We start from the raw sequence: 22,520 nt of genomic DNA on the forward strand, positions 1-22,520 counted from the left end.
CATGCGTCGTTAGAGTTCTTGAAATGCGTCGGCCTGCGGCGTTTCCCACTTGAACTCATCACATTTGGTTAGATGTGTTAGCAGCTCCGCGATGCGTGAAAAGTCCTTGACAAAGCGCCTATAGTAGGCACACGTGCCAAGGAATCTACGCACTGCCTTCTTGTCGATGGGCTGCGGGAACTTTGCTATGGCAGCTGTCTTCTGCGGGTCGGGGCGGACTCCAGATATGCTGATTACGTGGCCTAGGAACAGAAGCTCATCGTAAGCGAAGCGGCACTTTTCCGACTTCAGAGTGAGCCCTGATGACTTTATGGCATCTAATACTGTCGCAAGCCGCCTAAGGTGATCGTCGAAATTTTCGACGACGACAACGACGTCATCCAAGTAAACAAGACACGTCTGCCACTTCAATCTGCTAACACCGTATCCATGACGCGTTGAAACGTTGCAGGCGCCGAGCACAGTCCGCATGGCATGACCTTGAACTCGTAGAGGCCGTCTGGCGTGATGAACGCAGTCTTTTCGCGATCTCTCACGTCGACTTTTATTTGCCAGTAGCCAGACTTGAGGTCCATCGATGAGAAGTCTTTAGCGTTGCAAAGCCGATCCAATGCGTTCTATTCGTGGGAGGGGGTATACGTCCTTCTTCGGTCATCTTGTTAAGTCGACGGTAATCGACGCAGAAACGTAGGGTTAGGTCCTTTTTCGTCACCAGGACTACAGGAGATGCCGACGGACTTTTCGACGGCTGGATGATGTCGTCGCGCAGCATTTCGTCGACTTGATGCCTAATAGCTTGACGTTCTCGCGTCGAAACTCGGTAAGGGCTCTGGAGGAGTGGTCGAGCGCACTCTTCGGTCATTATGCGATGCTTTGCGACTGGTGTTTGTCGAATCCTCGATGACGTCGAAAAGCAGTCTTTGTATCGTCGAAGCAGACTTCTGAGCAGTTGCTGCTTAATCATAGGGAAACTTGGATTTATGTCGAAGTCTGGTTCGGGTACTATGGTCGTCAGGGTAGATGCGGCAGAATCCGAGAGGACAAACGCATTTATGGTCTCCAGAATTTCCTCGATGTATGCGATTGTCGTGCCCTTGTTGATGTGCTTGAACTTCTGGCTGAGGTTTGTCAGCAACACCTTCGCTTTTCCTCCGTGCAGTCGAGCGATCCCTCTTGCCACGCAAACTTCACGGTCGAGTAGAAGACTTCGTTCAACCTCGATGACGCCTTCAACGTCAGCGGGTGTTTCGATGCTGACGGAAATAATAATGCTGGAGCGCGGCGGGATGCTCACGTGATCTTCGAGCACAGTCAAGGCGTGGTGATTACGAGAGCTCTGCAGCGGTATCGCGTGATCTTCCGACAGCGTTATCGATTTCGACTTCAGATCGATTATTGCGCCGTGTTGGTTGAGGAAGTCCATGGCGAGAAGGACGTCTCGTGAACACTGTTAGAGGATAACGAAGGTGGCAGGGTAAGTCCGGTAATGAACGGTAATTCTTGCCGTGCAGATTCCAGTCGACGTTATGAGGTGTCCTCCAGCGGTCCGAATTGACGGGCTTTCCCATGCATGCATAACTTTCTTCAACTGGTCGGTGATGTGTCCTATCATGACAGAGTAATCGGCTCCTGTGTCGACTAAGGCGGTGACTGCATGGTCGTCGTGAAGCACGTCGAGGTGGGTGGTTCTTTGTCTTGCGTTACAGTTAGGTCTTGGCGTCGGATCACGGTTGCGTCGCGTTGACTTGTAGCTGGTACGTGGCGTTGTCAGGTCGTCTTTCGCCGGCGTATTCTTTGCTTCCAGACTTCGTTGGGACGGCGGTGTGTCGTTGTTGTGTCGTCGAGATCGTCTTTTCGGCGTCTTCGTCGGCGGCGGAGGATCTTCGTCAGTTCGACAAACAGCAACCGCACCTCCGTCAGTTGCTGCCTTTAGTTTTCCGGATATGGGGCTGACGGACCGGCCCCGGCCTGGACCAGTGTATGGACGGCGCTGCGGCGACGGGTAGCGGCCTGGTGACGGCGAACGGGACGGTCGTCGAGGGCTCCACTGTGTGGCAGCGATAAAGTCGGCGATGCCACGTGGGCGTTCGCCTTGCTGTGGACGCGCTGCGTTGATGGCGAACCCACGCAGTCCCATCTCGCGGTAAGGGCATCGGCGGTAGACGTGACCCGCTTCTCCGCAACCTCCGCAGGGCGGGCGGTGGTCAGGAGCGCGCCAGACGTCTGTTTTCCTCGGGTAGCTGCGCTGGGCGACGGGTGGGCGTACTGGCGGCGGCGGTCGACGGAATTGCGGCGTTACAGGGCCTTGGCGCAGTCGTGGAGGGGGACCTTGACGGTGGGCGACGGCGGCGTAGGTCATCGCTTCCGGCTGGGGCTGCGGTTATTGTGGTTGCGCCTCGGGAACTCCAAGCGATCGCTGTACCTCTTCTTTGCCGATTTCGGCGCTTGAGGCCACTTGAGGTTGCGATGAAGGGAGGAGCTTCTGAAGCTCCTCTCGTACGATTGCCCTGATATTCTCGCGCAGGTCGTCGGTGGCCATTGATTAAACTCCGGCGTAGTTTGTTGAGTTGGTGCGGTGGTCGAATTGCCGGTTCCGCATTTCCAGTGTCTTCACGATGCTCGTGGCCTCGCAAAGAAACTCGTCGACGGTCTTTGGTAGCCTCTTACCATTCCGGCGAAAAGTTCCTCCTTTACACCACGCATCAGTAGGCGGACTTTCTTCTCCTCGGACATTTCCGGGTCGGCGTGGCAGAACAGACGGCTCATTTCTTCCGTGATGATCGCGATCGTCTCATTGGGCAGCTGCGCTCTGGTTTCTAGTAGAGCGTGGGCTCGGTCTCCTCGCACGACGCTTGGAAATGCTTGCAGGAAGCCGCTTCGGAACAGGTCCCACGTCGTTAACGTGGCTTCTCGATTCTCGAACCACGTTTTGGTGGCGTCTTCCAATGCGAGCTATAGACATGTCGCAGCTTGTCGTCACTGTACCAGCTGTTAAACATAATGACCCTGTCATTCGTCTCCAACCAGCTTTCCGGGTCCTGAAATGTGGAACCGCGGAACGTCGGTGGCTCCCTGGGCTGCTGCAGAGCTATTGGGGCCACTGTTGCTGCCAATGGTGCTGTCTTCTTGGTCGTCTCTGGATGGTCTTCTTGGTCGTCTCTGGTAGGAGTCCGTGTTCCGGACGCAGCTGCTGTAGCCGGCGGCTTGTTCGATGTTCCGGGACGACGTTGGCGTTCTCTTTACGGTCCGGGCTTGGGTTACGGCTTGTCGGGGGCGTCCGGTACATGAACGTACCCACACCTCCACCAGATGTCACGTAGCAGTGACGGTGAAGAAGGCAGCAAAACTGTGATTAACGAAACGCATTTTATTGGACGAACTTGTGCCCTCAAAAGCGGGCTACACTCAAAGAACAACGATAGCGGCGAACACACTCGGCGATCGTCGAAAATCTGATCAGTCGGTAAAGCGCGTCGGCTTTTATACATGAGTCGTCGAATGTTCCAGAGAAATTGCTGGTACCCGCGTGTCTTCCACGAAGTTCTACACTGTTCGCGTCGCGCATACATGTAATCAGATGACACAAGGTTCGGTGACGGACAGTGGATGTAACCATCGATAACATTCCAGAAACTTCCGATACATGCAGGCCGTCCTGCGCTGTGTGATAACATTTGTTAAGCGGTGAAACGTGGTCGCCCGATAAAGATAAACAAGCACACGTGTCAATACGCCCAAAAATTGGTAAAGTACAACTTACACACCACCCGCAGACATGATAGCTTCAGATTGTAATTCGAATATCCGAGAGAACGTAATTCTGTTACGCGAAAACTCAAACACAAACCCCTTTTCCAGCTGCCGTTTGAGGTGCTTTTTTTTTCTTTTCTTTTTTCCATTTCCATTAATTTATCGTTTCTTTATTTCATTTATTAAGCACAAGTAATTTCCTCTCTGTTGTCCTCGGTGTCATTGTTTGTTGGCTTCGTATGATATGACTAATCGGGCCCCTCGGTTAACCCCCTTTCTTCTCGTTTATTACATAACGATGGTCTTGAATCTGGCAACATTGATGCCTTCAGGTAGAATGTGTGGGTTCATTGACCGGCTGCCTTCACCCAAGAAGATCACGTTCTCATGACGCCTGCGGCAGAAAGGATATTCTACATCCGTCGCCAAGGTCTGCGAGTGGTGGCGCTGGCTAACACTCCCAGGGTTCCACTACACTCTTAGGCAAAGTTACACCCTTTGGCTTGCCCCTTCTGCCACACAACAATAATCGTTATCGGCCTTGATGCGTTTCCTTTCTTTAACGCTGCGAGCCCGGTACTTTCCAGTAACGAATGGCGCGCGCGTTATCAGCATAGAGCAGTTTACACCCTTTGGAGTGCCCCTTCTGATAACGCGCATGCCGTTCGTCACTGGAAAGTTCCGGGCTCGCAGCGTTAAAGAAAGGAGACGCATCAAGGCAGATAACGATTATTGTTGTGTGGCAGAAGGGGCATGCCAAAGGGTGTAACTTTGCCTAAGAGTGTAGGAAGCATAAAAATCCAAGAAAGTGGATGGGGAAACGGCGCCGCGGTAGCTCAATTGGTAGAGCATCGCACGCGAAGGTTGTGGGATCGTTCCCCACCTGCGGCAAGTCGTTTTTTCATCCATTCATTTCCATTAATTTGTCGTTTATTTCTTTTATTAAGCACAAGTAATTTCCCCTGTGTTGTCCTTGGTGTCAGTGTTTGTTGGCTTTGTATGATATGACTCATAAAAATCGGGCCCCTCGGTTAACCCGCTTTCTTCTCGTTTATAGCTTACGTATGCATCATGCTGGTTCACCAAACGCAGTGATCGCTGTGTTGAGCAACGCCATCGGCCTGATGCAGGAGGCTAGCGCAGACATATAGTCATGTTAAGCCTACTGGACTTGAAATGCGTCAGAAGGATGCTGGTGTATCCCAAATATTTGATAGCGCCTGCCGCTTAGATGTTTCGTGGTTGCCTTAAGTTGGCCGTACACGAGCATGCGCTCTCATGTTTTAGTCCCTACGCCAAGCGATCAGATAGTGAGCAGATTTAGCATTTCATGCTGGTAATACAGAGACGCCGGTTACCTTCGTCGAATTAAAACCGATATACGCAAAATAGTTCGCAACACATACACACACCGCGCCTGATAATGTGCGTCGCGTGTTTGCGCCAAGAGGTATTTCCGCGTACTGTAGTTACCGATGCACCGAAAGGCTTCCCTGACGACCTTATATGAACGGACATAGCGTAAGTTTTACAAAGTACGATCTAAAACATCTCGAAATCGTTCCGCACCACGCGATGGCATTACTTTCAAGCATTGCCGCGCCGGAGAGCACAAACCAGAGAGGAAAGACTCGCCGCGCACCCTTTCCTCCTTGTCCGATGAAAAGGTCTATAGCAACGTAGAGGAAGGATAGAAAGTATATTCTAGGCCTTCTAGGCACTATACTCTAGCGGTGTTCAAATACATGCTCCCATAAAAAAAAATTATGCACGCTCCATAGGGTGATAGATACCCTTTGAATTTAAGATGCCGATCTTAAAGGCTATACTTGTGGCGAAAGCGATTATGACAGCCGCAAACACGTCATAGACATTGGCTTTTTCTTTGTCCAGAAGCGCCGTCATCACGTTCATTATCATCATCATCATGTTTATCTCTCGCCTCACGTAGCGCTAGAAATCTTTTTTGTAGATTTATGCGCCTAACATTCTATTTATTTGTGTACACGTACAATATGTTGTCTTATGAACACTGCTATATTCGTCCGCCTCCCGTTTTAGCCAACTGACAATAACGTGCCGAAATTCAGTGACAACCATACAGAATTTCAAATAGTGCTACACTCTTAGACAAAGGTACACCCTCCCACTTTTTTAACCTGAACGCGCGACCGCCGACCACACGACGTGTCAGTGGCCTTGCAGCGGTGAAGCGCACTCCTGAAGCGAACAGTGCAGCAGTACACATTCGAACTAAAATTCGCCTCGCATGACCGCACATATAGTTGCCAATCCCGCCGTCCGTCGCCGCTGCAAGGCCGCTGACAGGCCTTACGTTCGCGTGTTATTGCTAAAAAATTGCAAGGGTGTACACCCTTTTGGGTGTAGATCTGCCACACTCTTCACTCTTAAAAAAGTTTACACCCTTTGGGGCGTATCTTGTCCCACAACCATAATCGTCATCCGTGTTGCCCGCGTTTCCTTTATTTAACGCTGCGAGTCCGGCACTTTCCAGTCACGAACGGCATGCGCGTTATCAGTGTGACGCAGCATTCTCGACAGGAAAGTAGCGAGCGCTGAGTTTTCAGGAAAGGAAACGCAAGCAAGGCAGATATGACGATTATTGTTGTGGGACAAATATTCACCCCAAAGGGTGCAACCGTTTTAAGAGTGTTAGGCAAAGTTACACCCTTTCGGGTGTATCTCTGCCACACAACGATAATCGTCATCTGCCTTGCTTGCGTTTCCTTTCTTGAAAACGCAGCGCCCGCTACTTTCCTGTCGGGAATGCTATGTCATGCTGATAACGCGCATGCCGTTCGTTACTGAGAAGTACCGGGATCGCAGCGTTAAAGGAAGGAAATGCGGACAGGACAGTTGACGTTTATTGTTGTGTGGCAAGATACAACCCAAAGTGTGTAAAATAAACGTCAAAAATTGCAACCTGCCTTAAAAGCATCGTCGCGCGAACGGTAACCGTATTCATTGACCGATAAATAAACATCAACATCTGACGCCGCCAAAAACGAAAGCGGAACCGAAAGCGATGTCAAACTTGGACGGACTACTTGGCGCATTGATACAAATGTTACAAGCTCCGCCCTCGTATCTTTGCCTGCATAGGCAAAAAAAGTCCATGAGTATGCCGTCGGTTGGTTGTCGGGCCAGGCTGGCAGAGTGTCAGCGCCGTGATACAGCGCACGACGAGCCACATGCGTCTCACGTGCGCGTCTTTATTTTGACAGGGCTTCCGTGGGACTTCTGGGATGTGATGCTGCGGACAGCTCGAGAGAACGCGCAGCACGTGAGTCGAGCGCTCTCGTGATCGCGTTCTAATTATTCGACGTGATGATTTCAGTGCTATTATCCAGAATGTTCTGTCGTGTACCGAGTTGACGGCGGCAGCGCGTCGAAAGGTAAGCTTGGCCTTTACCTACGTTCGCCGAGTCGTGAAGGCTTGGTCAGCTTGCAATTTGGCGTTTTGTCGCAGGGTCCATTATCTGCAGTGGTTTATTCTTCCTATTCTGACTCGGGTTTTATTCCCTGTGTCGCGTCTTAGCGTAGGCACTGTCCATTAACATTTGTCGCGCATGGCATATATGCTTTGTCACTCGTGATAACAGCTAGTTAGCACACGGCAAAACTGTAAGACACGGAAAAAGGAAAAAGACGGGAGAAGCGCTGTCCTCTTTTCGTGTATGCATTCTGTTTTGCCGTGCACTGCTGTCATGGATATGTTCCAACTTGCCCGAGCCGCCATCCTTGTACAGTTCAGTCGAAGCCGACTGGTCCCGTACTTGCTATCGGCACAGTAAAGCGAAAGAAAACGATTTCGCATATTTTGCGCAGAGCTGGCACTTGAAACATATGGCTGTAACGCACATTCTTTGAGAAATTTGACAAATTTGGCTCTATTGTTGGCGAACGAGTGTTCACCATACAGACATAGTGCGTGAGCGCGTGCAGACGACAGGGCGCAGGCCTCCGCGCGCGTCGTCTGCTGCTCGTCTCGTTCTAAGTGGCCTAGCTGCGCATATACCAAAAATTTCTAATGACAAGTGAAACATCGTGGTGTTATTCCTATTGGATAGACTCAGAACTTTAAAATAATTACGAATAATCTGAGTGGACATGGCACAAACTAAAAAAAAAAAAAAAAACGATCATCGCGATGGGTTGTTACTGGTGTAAATAACGTACGACGCGTACCCCGCATGGCATACCCTGAAACATTGCTGAGAAACTGTAGTAAGTCGTCGCCCTCCACAAGCTGTAGACTGGCAAATGCGAGTGCCGCCCGTACACAGCAGTGTACTTATATATGTATGATTGCTGTGAATTGTTGTTTGTTTTCCGTATCACCGTGGCAAGGAGGCGAAAATAGCTGCCCCCAAAACGTGCATGGCTATCAAGTCAGCGTTGCGGATCGAGCTGGGGGCCCAACGCGGAATCGGAGTTGTCACGTACGTGACACAGTTTCTGTCGGATTTCGGTAGCGCTCCCAGGTCAAAGGTAGAAGCGCCTCCGAGCATAGAGTTTCATACTCTACACCTCCGAACACTCCGAATGACCCAGTCGAATGTGTTCCGAGCGCTCGATTTAAACCGCGCTGCAAGAATTAACGCGCTCGAAAACGACTTGTCGAATGTATACCTGATCATTCACCTGATGAAGCTTTCGCTTGGAGACTTCTATGCTGTCTAAATGCATGCGATTAATAGAGAAATCGTTTTTCTCGGCAACTGCTACAACTAATTTGAAGAAGTTCTTTTTTTTTTAGATGCAAAAGAAATAAATTCAAGTCTAGTGACTCTAGGCAACAGATTTTCTGTTTTGGCCGCCGATTCTTTAAAATAAGATTCGTTGAAAATCGCAAAATTTCAAAAACGGAATGCAATCTTTACAACTCCAACTCGGCAATGAAAAACGATATCAAGTCTGTAAACTACAGCCATCAAATTTAAAGCGGACAACATTAATGTATTATACAGCACTCTGAAACATACCACTAATGTGCGAGTGGGACTTATGCAGCCCTTGTAAACATATACTGTAATAAATTCACGTCAGCTGTAAATTCATATATAAAAGTCGTCCAGTTTAGATATTCTAATGGATGCAGTATACAAAACTGCGATACCCGTTTTTAATGCAGATTTGTAAACTTTGTGTGTACGTAATGTGTGTAATACCGATTTCTGTCAATTTTAGTACGATTCAGGCTGTAAATTAAACTTCTGCTTGTAATGTCACCCGAATTTAACATTCTTTCAAATGCAACAAATTTCATTCTGATTGGTCCAGGGGTTGTCTCATAAAAGCATTGTGTTTTACGTGTATTTGATTATGCGGCATCCAAGTTGGCCCTGAGCTAAAACTTCCTCTTAAAATATTTATTTGTCTTTAATTCGACAAAATTTGCTCAGTTTATTCAGTTTGTAATGAAGACCATGACTCAAATATTAGCGTCTATATTTGAAGCCGGATAAACCGAAGCGCACCGGTCAGCGGTGGGTGGTAGTTATGCTTTTTCATTACGAAAACACAACCCACCACTTCTTGACTGCCTATTTGTTTGGGCAGATCTAGCCTTTCTTTCCTACCAAATTTTTTTTTTTTTTGTCTTGTCGCCATAAGTTCTGTTTGTAACAGGTTCATTAAAAAAAAACACGCCCACATCCCTACTCTTCTGTCACATGGTTTTATCTTTGCATTTGTGTAATATTACACAAACTGCTAAGCCTTCTTGTTTTCTATAGGTATATGTGGCTTGCTGAGCATTTGTGTAGATATTGACAAGTACTCTAAATTGTCTGTTCAGCTTCTGAAACCTGTAATCAACTTGTAATTAAGAAAGTAGGAAGGAACCTCAAAATTGCGGGGTAGACTCATTGCTGTGAATATAACTTTCAGTGACATCCTATTGTGGGTGTAACTTAAAGTTACTTGTAAGTATGGACAGGATTTTCACACAGGAGACTAAAAAAAATAAATTATGGGGTTTTACGTGCCAAAACCACTTTCTGATTATGAGGCATGCCGTAGTGGAGGACTCCGGAAATTTCGACCGCCTGGGGTTCTTTAACGTGCACCCAAATCTCAGTACACGGGTGTTTTCGCATTTCGCCCCCATCGAAATGCGGCCGCCGTGGCCGGGATTCGATCCCATGACCTCGTGCTCAGCAGCCCAACACCATAGCCACTGAGCAACCACGGCGGGTGCAGGAGACTATAGTTATCCAGGTAATTCGTTGCGGAATGTGAATAGACCCGGTGCCAGTATTGGTAAGATACTGCCTGGCAAAATAGCAAAGCCAGCAAGTAATGACCATATATTTTGCAGTTTTGTTGTAAAGCATTAACTTAAGGGTGACACTGTGTAAGGGAAAGCTGTAATGAAATTTCAAGCTGCATGGAAAGTCTAGTGTCAGATAGCATAGATACATAGCAGCCTCCATGCAAAATTTGGTTTGTGACAGGAGTGAATGTTTCATGAAACGCTGGCAAAAATGCATTTCTAATACAAAAACTGGAGAAAATACCACCATCACCTCTCCATGGAAATCGCACAGAATCTGGAATGTTAAGAATTTGTGTGGGTCCTCACCATGATTTTCAAATGAACTGGCATGTTGCCCCATGATGCTTGAAAGATCCTGAATGAACCGGAACTAACAACTGAGCAAATGCAATGCATTCACCGTGGTGGCTTAGTGGTCACATTCTGCTGCAGAGCACAAAATCGGGTATTCAACTGCCCACTCCCCATGGTAAAATTTTGGCAAAGAGTGGAACACAAAAAGGCTAATCATCTGTGCTTTGGGTGCTTGTTAACGAACCATGGCTGGTCAATATTCACCCAGAGTACCCCTTCCGCTATGGCGTCCCTCATAATTCATTGTGCAGCTTTGCAGCATTAAATTCGGGATTTCCTAAATTCTATGCAGCATGCCCGGCACGTACCACCAGCTGAAGCTTCAGCTATGGTGGATCCTGTCTGACCGCGAAGAAAGCCATGACAGGTACCTAGATGAGTACCGAGCCTTTTTCAGCGAGCAGGCCCCGCTGCTGGACGTCGACGCAACATTTTCGTTCAGCGAGGTGTACCGCAAGCCAAGCAGGAACCTCTATGAAGAGCCGATCTACCAGCTGGACTGTACCATCGAGTGGCCCGGTATCACCTGGTTTGGCCCATCTGCAAAGCACCTGCAGGTGAGAGTTCACAGGAGAGATCAACGGCGATCATATTTGTGACACACAGTTTGTGCGCGACACCGTCTTACAGCTGCGCTGAGCATTGTCATCAAATGTAGTATAGGAAGTCTGTAACGCGAATTGCGGTTTGTGGAACACTGGAATTCTTGAGACATAGGCGTCGTAAACAGCCAAATTGGCGGTGCCATCTTGTGGCACAAAGCAGTGGTGTAGCCAGAAATTTCGTTTGGGGGGGTGGGCTCACGTTGCAGCTCGGCCTCCTCCTTATAGAATTTGTCGAGGGATCAAATACATGAATAGTAACTGCATTGCCATTACGAAAGATGCTGCAAACGAATTCTTGAATGCTACGTATTGTCAAGACAAGTAAAATATGTATTTTTTCATTAAAGAAAACACTGGTATCTCCCAAAATTTGTGTCCGAAATAACTGATATCAATGCTTCCGTGTTTTTTTTTATTATCATTTAACAAGTAAAGAAAATATCGCACAAACTTTAGAACTATATCAGTTCGAAACCAGCAAGGCAGTGCATGATGCTGATAGGAAAATTATAGGCCGTGAAATGAACAAATTGACGACAAATGTTTTAATGAAACTTTGTCAGCCAAGAACCTTGTTTACATTCTTGTACATATACAACGGCCAGGGAAAAATCTCAAATGACGCTGTCATTTGTTCCAATGTATTGCTCAGGAGAAGCTTTTACAGGTCATGTATGTGAATAATTTCACCGAATGTCCGTTGCGACTATAATTTAGTCGCAACGGAGAGTACATATAAAAAGCAGTTCTGCAAAATATACAAGGGTGAGTCACATGAAAGTGAGCCAATGTGAATATATGACAAATGGGGTACTTTATTTAAAAGTAGTCTCGGTGAGCATTTTGACATTTGTCCCACTGACTGAGTCGCGTGATTTTCGTCTCATAAAACTCCTTGGGTTGCTTCTTCAAAAAGTCTGTAACTGACCCTTTCACGTCACCGTCTGACACGAATCTGGTTTCCTTGAGCTGTATATCCAATTGCCCAAAAATGAGGAAGTCGCAAGGCGACACGTCTGGGCTGTATGGCAGAGGTTGCAGTGTTTCCCACTTGAACTTTGCCAGTTTTGTAATAACCACATCAGCAACATAGGCATGGGCATTGTTGTGGAGAAAGATGACCGCATTCGTCGACTTTCCACGTCATTTGTTCTTGATTGCTACGCGTGGCCGATCCGCCATTTCAATATATTGGAAAAGATTGATAGTCTCTCTATGTTTAGCAAATTTTACCAGTATAGGTCCCTGGTGATAGAAAAAAAGTCAACACCACCATTCTGGCGGAAATGACGGCCTTTGCTTTCTTTGGGGGTGGTGAATTCGAATGCTTCCACTGGAAGCTTTGCCGTCGTGTTTCAGGCTCGTAGTAGTGGCACCATGGTTCATTCCCGGTCACAATTGCCGACAAGAAGTTGTCACCCTCATTGTGATACCGGTTGAGCTGAGTCAATGCAGCGCCGAACTTGTCCATCTTTTGGCGGTGGTTCAACATGTTGGGCATCCATTGCGCACACAAGAGCCAATAACCGAGATGTCAAGGAATTAATGGAGTGAACCGAACCTTGGCTGATGTTCACACGCTCTGCCAGTTCATTGATCCATTATTGTCTAATCAGCTCGTCAACCTGTGGAGTTGTGTTGGGGGTGATTGCATGGTGGCCTTGACCCGGTCTCGAATCGTCTTTGCAACTCTCACGCCCTTCTTTGAACCGTTTGCCCCCACGTTTCACAGTGGCCAATGAAATGCAATGCTCAACATACACGGCAGCCATACGGCGACTAAATTCTTTTTAGGAAAGACCTCCAGCTGTCGAAAACCTCGCGACACCACGCTGTTCAACTTTTGGAGTGTCTGTTATGTCATGCAACCATGTTCAATCCAGTGTATGAGAGCATGAACGAACCTTTATCCTGAAGGCCCCATAAGCACCCCCCGCCCCCCCCCCCCCCCTCCTGGCTACGCCCCTGGCACACAGTATAACCGGAGAAAGCAGCTTTATTGCACGGACAAACCTTCATGTGTAGAGTGCTGCTGTAAAACATCATCAAAAATGGTCGTTAACATGCGGCTCTCCTCTACGGTGTGCCTCATAATTCAAGTTTGGTTTTGCCACATATGGAACCCCAGAAATTATTTTAATCTATTCCTCATAGGGGCTAGATGTTTTAAATTCTTTTTTACGCAGTCATCATATTGATGCCAGATAGACAGAACAGCAGGGGTAGAGTAGCCAAAGAAATGCTCTCGTTTAAAATTCGATGTATGGCTGTCATTTTCTCCAGTAATAATGACCTCTTTATTCTGAAGAAATGAAAATGAGCATATTAAGACTACCACTCTAAACTGATTATCTGGTGTTGCTGATTGGTGTCTCCCTTTGAAGTACCTGCAGCGGTGTCTGTGAATGTACAGCAGATCGCACAGCTCCAAGGTTGTTTTGTCAGCTGCTGCACAGTACAACACAGGAGAGCTTTAAATCATCCATGTGTGTCTATTACCCTTCATGGTATACGGAGTTACCGAAGACATGAAGGGTAGTAGCAACACTGGTGTAGCATTACCTTGTTTCACTTTGCCCAACCACAACATTCATAACGAATGTGAACCATCACATTCCTCAGTGCCAGCAGCAAAGTGGAACATGGTTGGTCACTGCAATAATAGCTCTGTGGCCTGCACCATCTGATGGTATTACCATCACCGCTGGGTTCATCTGTGGCTGAGCCCCAATACTCGTCTTATACAGCTAAATAAACAGCAAAGCAGATAAGAGCCATTTTTTAAGCTCGGCTTCAGGCTGTAGCAGGCATTGTGCTAGGCGGACCGCCAACGAAGAGAATTCGGAAGGCGCTGGCATGTGAAGTGTCCTGAGGGTGGCTTACTTCTGGCTTATGAAATATCAGCCCTGGACCTTGAGTTCGTGCAAGATGAAGCCGACAAAGAAGACTGCTCTGAAGGCGGCGTCGCAGCTGAGAACAATGCTGGCTATTGAGATGGTGACTTAGCAGCCTCCCTAGAAGCTTGGCCTACACACAAGAAACCATAGGCGTGCTTCTTTCTTGCATTTAAAGTAAGCCACACATTGTGTTTTTCTCGGTTTTGCGCACACGGAGCATTAAAATACAGCATTTGTTTTTATTACCTATTTTGTAGACACAAAGTGGCATCAAGTCGCACGGATTCACTCCAATACTTCGTATTGAAACTGCCTTTCTGGCCATCAATGCCAAAACGCCACCAACAGGCTTCGTTGCTGGCCAGAATGAAGCTGTGTCCAGTAGCACAGTATTCGATAAATGCTAATGCATGTACTGACATAGTGCCAAAGCTTTCTCTTGGTAGCATTGTCGTTTTCCTTCCTCCCTATGAAGGTCTGTGGTAAGCCACGGCAAACAGACAATACAATATGCACTGCCTGCAACATTGATTAAATATGGTGCCTCCCATCATGGTACTTCCGTTAAATACTTTACTAAAAGAATCCAATATGATGCTGTTTTCCTCATGTTCAATTTGTTTACATTCTTATCCTGTGCAAACTTGTCATAGATCTTTCATCTCCAAACGTTTCACACGGCGTCTTGTACCCTTGGTGGCTGAGATGCTATTTTATAGTTGCACGCTGGCATACAGTACGTGTAGGCTCCTCTGTATGTTGTCCGTTTTCTGTGTCCCACATGTCCTCAAACCACCTTCTAGTGTTTTTCCTTTTTTTTCTAGGGTTCCTACCCTAAGACGAATAAAAAGCACTCATTCATCTTTCATGGTGGCTTAGTGGCTAAACATTGCACTCCTGGGAACGAGGTCATGGTCTTGATTCCCAGTTGCAGTGGCAAACATTTCAATGGTGGCAAAAGGAAAAGGAAAAAAAAAGCTTGTGCACTCAAATTGATGTGCGCGTTGATGTGCAGCTGGTAAAAAAAATTAATCCAGATTGCAGTTTTGGCAAATGGAATCCCAGAATTATAATTAATTTTCAATGTGTAATTTTGTTTATTCATTCAAGGTCGGACGCGCTTGGTGCAACGCCGGTCGGGACGAGGGGCGCGACAAGGCACTGTTCCAGTGGCTGCTGCCAAGCCCCCTCGAGGCCTTTCAGTTGGCCACGCATCCCGTGGATCGGGACGTGGGCCTCTCGTCGCTCTCCTTTGGCACGCTGGTGAAGCTCGCGACGTACTTTCAGCACTACAAGTTCTCCGCATCAGTCCTTCAAGGGCACCGTAACTACTGGGTGCGCGCAACCTTCCAGCACGATCAGCGCACCCTTCACGTTGATCTGCACCTCAACCACCATAGTGGCTGCGAAGAACGAGTCACCGAGTACCGATTCATCGTGCCCTATCTCAACATCCTCAAGGTGCGTACTTTCAACCTAGATTATTGGTGGCCATGGCATCATGCTGCTGAGGGCTAGGTTGTGGGCTCGATTCCCGGCCACAGCCGCTGCATCCTAATGGGGGCAAAATACAGAACTTGGGTACACTTGAGCTTCAGTTGAACAAATATGGATTTAACAAATGATCACATATAAAGAAATGCGATTTATTTATTTATTTATTTTTGCCAATATTGGCATGTTTAGTACCATTGTTATAGCTCATCCGTTAAATGTTACAACCCCTTCAAGTGATACAATTGTTCACAAAAAGAGTTCTTCAAAAGCGCCCGATACCCAGCACAGCATTGTAACTTGCCCCCCTTAGGTGCCATATAATTCTGCCCATTGAAACTTTAGTTTCAGAATATTTCTTGCATCTTCAGACTCATGCAAAACATACTGCTGCAGAAAGGGTTAAGAAATCTCGATTCTTCAGTGCGTTTTGTCAGGATTACAGAATGTGGGCTTTATGCGAGAACTTGCTACAAGCATGTATAATATGAGAACAACTATTTCATGTCTAGCATACTTGGAGACTATCCATCCAGCCATGCTAAATATATGCTGAGTGTAAAGCATTGTGAAAAACGAAAAGTGAACCTGCTACACAATTATGTACTGACACTAAGATCAAACACCTAGCTGTCTCATCTTCCAACTCATTTCACTAAAAGACATTACACATACTATTCACACTTGCAGCACAGGTCCAATCATAAGCGTTTCAAGGTGTTTGCAACACATTTTAGCTATCATATTTGTTATCGGTGCTTTTGCTCTCGAAGCACACTTTTAGTGAACAACTGTAGCACTTGAAGTGGTTGCAACTCTAACGGACGAGATATAACAATGGTATTTTCGTGTTGGATGCGACTTCTTTATAACAATGTCAGATTGTACTTATAAAATGCTAATTAATGGTCCCCATGGGTCTGAAATTTAATCTGGGGCTCCCCACAACGATGTCCTTAATAGACCATGTGTTGCCTTTGGACAATAAACTTCAGAACTTGATCTTCATATATTTGCCTACTCTCTTCCATAATTATGGTGCAAGGGTGTGAAAGGTAGAGCTACCATGTGCACTGTCGCATTCTCAAACAAAAAAGTAGGGCCATATATCAGAAAAAAATAAAAAACGTTAAATGATTAGACTTTCTTCATTGAAATAAAAACCATACATAAGAATAGCTACACACTAACAAGTTATGTACGTGGTTTCTAATGCATTGCCTTGTTTTCTCTCTGCCTGCTTTTTTTCCCCCACTTTGTTTTCGCTAGTGCTTCACAATTAACTGATTGAAATTGCTTCGGAAATGTCTTGGCAAGCGCTCCTCTTACTTTCGTGGTGAATGCCATCTGTGGCATTAGGACATAGAAATATTTATTCTGTTTGACATGTTCGACAAGATTTGCATGTAAACAAGATAGCGAGAGGTGTCAGTGCAAGCGTGTGCCCACTCGAGCGTCACTCAAGTGGGGGACCAGTAGACACCGGTGGTAACGTGGCGGTGGCAATACCTCGTAAACGTAGCAGCAGTAAGTAACTACAGTTTGCTTGGCAGTTGATTCATAGGCGACGCATCTTCAATGCTGTTGGCATGCAGCGAAAGCAATATGATAGCCGTTGCCTGCGCACACTTTGCGGTGCCATGCACATGTACTATTGCAAACCTCGTTATTGCTATCTAAAGAAACGGCACGCAGTTCGCTCGGGGTATACATTCATGTAATTCCCCATAAACACTAAAGCAATTCACATGCTTTTGATTCAGAGTTGAGTGTCCAAACCACTTGACCATAAAATTTGTGCTGCGCATGGCGGGCACTCCCAAGTCACGACACCAGCACTTTGCCATTGTGCTTGAAAAGTACTACAAAGAAGTTTGGGAAGAAGCTAAGGACTGTGCAACAAGCAATGGAATGAAATGAGTGCATAAGGCTAAGAGGTGAGGAGATGCAGGTAGCTGATAATATAAATTATGATGGATTTCACTGGCAGAGTTGGAGCAGCCAATGGACTCCACAAGCGAGCACCCCTGTTTGGCATAGAGCAACGGCTCCGAATTCACAAATGGAACACAACCCATGTCGCCCGAGCGTAGCTTGAGAATGCAAGCACGCTACCGGATCCAGAGTTACCCAGGATACCCTCCGTGTGGTCATCCGGTTATAACCCTGTAATCCATTATCCGGTATAACCCGGTATGGCAAACAAGCTTGTGCACTAAAATATAGTTCGATATGTCACGTAATTCAATATTACCCAAAATTGCCTACAACTTAAACTTCTGCGATGCTTTCATTGTACACGGATTTGTTACATACAGTGTCAAAGACAACCCAGGGATGATTTCTCATAGCTTTTAGCTCCCATTGTCGGCGACGTTCAAGTGACCTTGAGCCAAAAGCCAGAGCCGTTATCTGGGCACTCGAACGAGAACATCCAGGCATCGTTGCGAGAACAAAATGAGATCATCCGGGCAATCAGTCAAAACTTTAAACAATACGGTCTCTGGCCCCCACCCCTTTGTATAGAACTGCATTACACACACAAGTTAATGTCTAAACAAGTTACAAAAAATATTGCTTCCGAGTTCTTCGTGATATTAGTTGACAACATCACTCAAGCTGTAACTTCTACTGCGCGGAAGTTTTATTTGTCATTTCCAACGGCGACATTCAAAAGGCAGATACAGGGCACCATACACTTTATTGCCATCTTTTGGCACTGAGACAGGGTTGCCGGTGCTCTTTTGAATGCCAGCGGTCCGCGAGTTCCGCAGCACGCATATTGCGTCGTTTCAAGAGAGGGTGCCATGCAGCATGGCGCCTGCTTCAGGTGGTTTTCTTCTAGCTGGGCAGCACCCATATGGACCAGTGCACAGTATGGCATGGTGTGGTGGGGTGTGCTGTTGCAAACATGCACTATGTACACCCACTTTAAGATTGTGGCTGGTGGTATCCAACCAATCTGCTTTGCCAGTTGCCATTTCATGCTCACATCTACTCTCGATTACGGGAGAGCCAGCAATTTTTTCGCCTGTACCTCAAAGTGTTCATCAGCATCACTGAGAATGGCGTTCTCAATGCACAAGACCATGCGGACGTGCTCTAGTCCGCTTCCCTCTACGTTGTCTCAGTGCTGACGGAGCACATCCACCGCATAACTGCATCCTGATGCATCGGGCGAGGCAGCTCCTCATTTAGCAGTGGACACCCTCGAGTTTAATATATCAAGTGTTCACTTTGCTGTAAGGGAGTTCTCTTGCACGAGTATCTGTCAGTAAGTTTCAAGCGTTCCATGTAGAGAATAGTTTGGTATATTCAAGTTCCACAGTGCTCTGTTATACTTTGCAAACAACGCTGTGGAAGCTATGCAAGTAGTGTGGCTCGTGGCAATGTCACTTTGCGCATTTCATTGTGAGCTGGCTTTTGATCTGCTACGTTTTTCAACAGAATATAAAATAAAGGAACCATAACGTACGGAGTTGACATTTATCCAAATCATGCATTGTTTGTCTGCCTTGCGCCTCCAGTACATACCGAGTGGACTACGTCTCGGTCATGAATGCAGGTGGTGTGCCGTGGAAGTTGTGTAGCAGGCGGGGTCAGTCGAACATGTCACTCTGTTGTTGTTGTTGTGCCATCATGGTTCAAGGCCCGTATGCACAAACAGCTCTAAGTCTAGAATTTTTCGTAAGAGAAACTCTCAGTTGTACATATTTGCGAAAGCAGCGGGCCAATTGCAAACGGCACTTGCAAAAGAAAAGTTTTGCGAATTTGACCCCAGATCTGCAATGTGCTCATGTCATAATTGCTTTATAGATTGCACCTGTAACGAGCGAAGCCAACGAAATGCCAAATCGTCTATTGTATTCTTATTTCTTGCTCTCTCGTGCAGCACAATACTTTTTGGTCACAGATGCAGGCAGTGTGAAATGTTGCACTAGCATCTCCAGTGTTGCCGGCTACATAGGAAACAGAATATAGATGGAGGTTTTCGCTCCAGCATCTGTCGCGAGTTAGGAAATAAATATTAATTTGGAGCACCCCACTATGACATTCCTTGTGGTCCCTCTGTTGGCTTGGGACATTAACCCCCATCAGCCAGTAACTTTAAGAGCAGCATGTATTCTCGTAGAGAGCAAACACAGGTAGTGTGACACTCCGTACTTCATCTCGTACCTGGCAGGCAGTGCTTTGGAAGCTGCGCAGGCAGTCCGGTCATAAAAGTCTCGTTCTGCGGGTTCTGCAGTGCACTTGTTGAGCAGCAATGCCTTCAGTGGAATAACCACTTCGCATTCACAACTGCAACTTTTGAATGTAAAACGACGTCAAATCGTGTATTCGTGCATCTTTATGCTTGCGGCATGCGACTTACTATGTTTTCGTCGCAAGCGCAGCCTGAGCACCGAGGCAGCCGGTAGCAGAAATGTGTCAGTCCGCTCACGCGACACTAAGTAGGTTCGTCTCTCCATTGCCTTTCATGAGGTTATTATATCATACCTTGCAACATAACAGTATGAGACCTAACGTTAAGTCAAATTGCACGACAGATGCTATAATTTTGTCTCGTGTGTGACACTATTTGTTTGTTGCGAACACAAGCAGTAGAAATGCCTTTAGCCTTTGTAGCATTGCTGGCTATAGTTGTGGAGTATAGTTGGCATTAAGAAGCAGTATAGTTGAAGCTTATTTAATGTGCAAGGCAGAGGACCAGTGGTCTGTCAGAATAACAGAGTGGTTGCTGAGGGAAATGAAGCACAGTCGAGGACGGCAGAGAATTATGGCAAGGTGAGATTACGAAATTTGCAGTCACAGGATGAAGCTGGCCGATGGTTAACATGAAGTAAGTGGTGTTTCCTTTCTGCAGTGGATGTAAATGAATTGATGTTAACGTGTTCACATTGTTCCTCTACTCGCCTTTTTCTTCGCTTTATTACAATTTCGCTTTCTCTTTTCATCTCCATGCTTGTTTTCACTTTAAGTAATAGCATTGGAAAACAGGTGAAAAAGTGAAAAGAAAAACAAACAAAATGGAGAACTGGAAGAGCATGTCGATGCCTGACTAGGCTCCTGACCTGCATGCCTGCCAACTATCCTGAATTTACCATAATGTTTACGAACCTGGGGCTCGTTCTATAATTTTACGAATGCTGCGTCAAGTGTTATGAAAAACATATCCCGTTTGTGAAAAAGTGTCGCTCGTCTGTCTCAGACCCTGTTGCTGTCTTCTGCATGAGGATGAAGGGACACCAGAAGGGTAGCTGCTTGAAGCAAGCTTGCATAGACTGATTCCTGAAGCAGGCGAAATCGGCAACAGCAAAGCCACAAAAAGAAATTTTTGCTGTGGTCTAAATACAATGTGCTTCTTGCCAGTCTCTGCTATTCCAAACTTGCTGCTGATTAGTGTGCTGAGTCTAGAGCTAAATCAGCTTTAATAAAATGCATTAGTATCCCACTTAAAAAAGAATATGCATGCTACCATCACTCCCCCTCGTGTCATATCCACAGTATGTTTATGTACAAATCGGCGCATGCATCTGCCAGCTCTCTCGAATTTTTCATGAAGTTTGTAAATTTGGGCTCATTTTAAAATTTTACAAGTGAACAATTTTCGCTCGTAGGTCCTTGAACCTTTCGTTGGAAGTTTCTGATGGTGAAGAAATGCAAGTGTGGAATACTTTCTTCAAACAACTTCATACAAACGAGTTCCCAAAGCAGGAAAGATTGGCAACACCAAAGTCATTGAAAAGGCCACTGTAATCTTAAAGCAATGCTTTTCTGTCAGTCAGTATTTCCTGTGAAAAAAGTATTGTGCTGCTTGTGAGCTGCGCCTAAAAGTAAATAATCTTATAAAGTGCTTATAAAGTGCTGGAAGAGGTGTATCTTTAGGGCAAGCTTTTAAAAAATATAGTGCTGTCTCTTCCTCATTGTTGTCTACAAAATATTCTTAAATTAAGTTTTAATTAATTAATTACAAATAATTAAGCAGGTATGCATATATTTTGTTTGCATGAGCAACAACAGTTTGATTTTGCTGTATTGTTGCAGATAAGAAAATGTATGCCGTAAGGTGCACAAACTGTCCCATAATGTAACAAAATCAACATAAATGTTTCGACAGGAAGTATATGAACGAGCAAAGAGATACTTCTGCTGCGAGGTAAATCAACTCTAACTTTCGTGTTGTAGAGAAATAACATTACTCATTTCAGCAAATTCTACAGAGAACAAATTCTATCTGTTCTGTCATCAACACAATGACATCAAAGTAAAACCATATTATGCTTACCATGGCAAGTTATATCCTATCAGATCAATGGGCCAATAAAAAAAAGCGAAGTTTAAGGAGGCCCTGAAACACTTCCTGAATATCATCGCACTGCATGCAGCAGGGAATTCACAATCTGTCAAAGAAGTGCAAGATCACTCTCGTTTGCTTCCACAATGTCTTCATGCAGAGTTATTGCAAGCAGCTGGGTCCACCTACAGCTATTGGCTGATATTGTGATTGTGAGAACATTCTCAGTAATAAATAATCGCTAATTTGTAGCTTAATACATGGAAACATTTATGTATATATACATGTCTGATATCGCAGAAAGAAAAACCATTTCGTCTTTGCAGTGCCAATCTAAGCACAACAGCTGCGCGCAGCTGCATCTGCTGCGTGTGGGCTCCAAGAGAGCTGCGGCATGCTGTGTAGTGCAGACTACTGCAGCTGCCACGGAAGGCTGCGACAAGCCCTTGTGCCGCTGAGACACTAAACTTTTGCACTGGGCTAGCCCCCCCTTGGCTTCTCCCCTGTGTAGCTTCCAGCATGCTAGCAGAGACTAAAAAAGAAAGCCACGTATCTGTTCGATAACGTGGCATGAGATTCTTGAGACATCTTTTAATACTGAAGCCACACTTTGAATATTTCGAAAAGAGTTTCAAGGCTCCTTTGAAGGAGGAATGACACACATTTGTCAAGCTGTAGCAATGCCAATCCAATTATGTAATTAGCATTGCAACAGTTTGTTTGCTTTTCTCGGTGTTGGATATTTCTTGCGAAACAATGACTTCTGCAGGAATTATTGGACCAGTAATGGTTAGCAGGAGGAGGGGCAGCTCACTGACACGGTA

The 22,520-nt window shown here is 46.1% G+C and overlaps 1 protein-coding gene across 2 annotated transcripts in view; it reads left to right on the top strand.

Annotated features, from left to right (window-relative positions):
- The first annotated feature begins 6,899 nt into the window (after window positions 1-6,899).
- Window positions 6,900-22,520, top strand: part of LOC126517839 (uncharacterized) — a 69,532-nt gene continuing 53,911 nt past the window's right edge. Inside the window, exons 1-3 of one of the 2 annotated variants that reach the window (XM_050167643.3) lie at window positions 6,900-7,166; window positions 10,698-10,962; window positions 15,018-15,368. In XM_050167643.3, coding sequence (XP_050023600.2) covers window positions 10,699-10,962; window positions 15,018-15,368 — 615 coding nt within the window. In that variant the 5' untranslated portion in view covers window positions 6,900-7,166; window position 10,698. The remainder of the gene's footprint in view (window positions 7,167-10,697; window positions 10,963-15,017; window positions 15,369-22,520) is intronic. The other variant, XM_055064535.2, reaches the window with a different exon arrangement.

Source organism: Dermacentor andersoni, chromosome 11 (assembly GCF_023375885.2).
Source record: "Dermacentor andersoni chromosome 11, qqDerAnde1_hic_scaffold, whole genome shotgun sequence".
Taxonomy (NCBI): Eukaryota; Metazoa; Arthropoda; class Arachnida; order Ixodida; family Ixodidae; genus Dermacentor; species Dermacentor andersoni.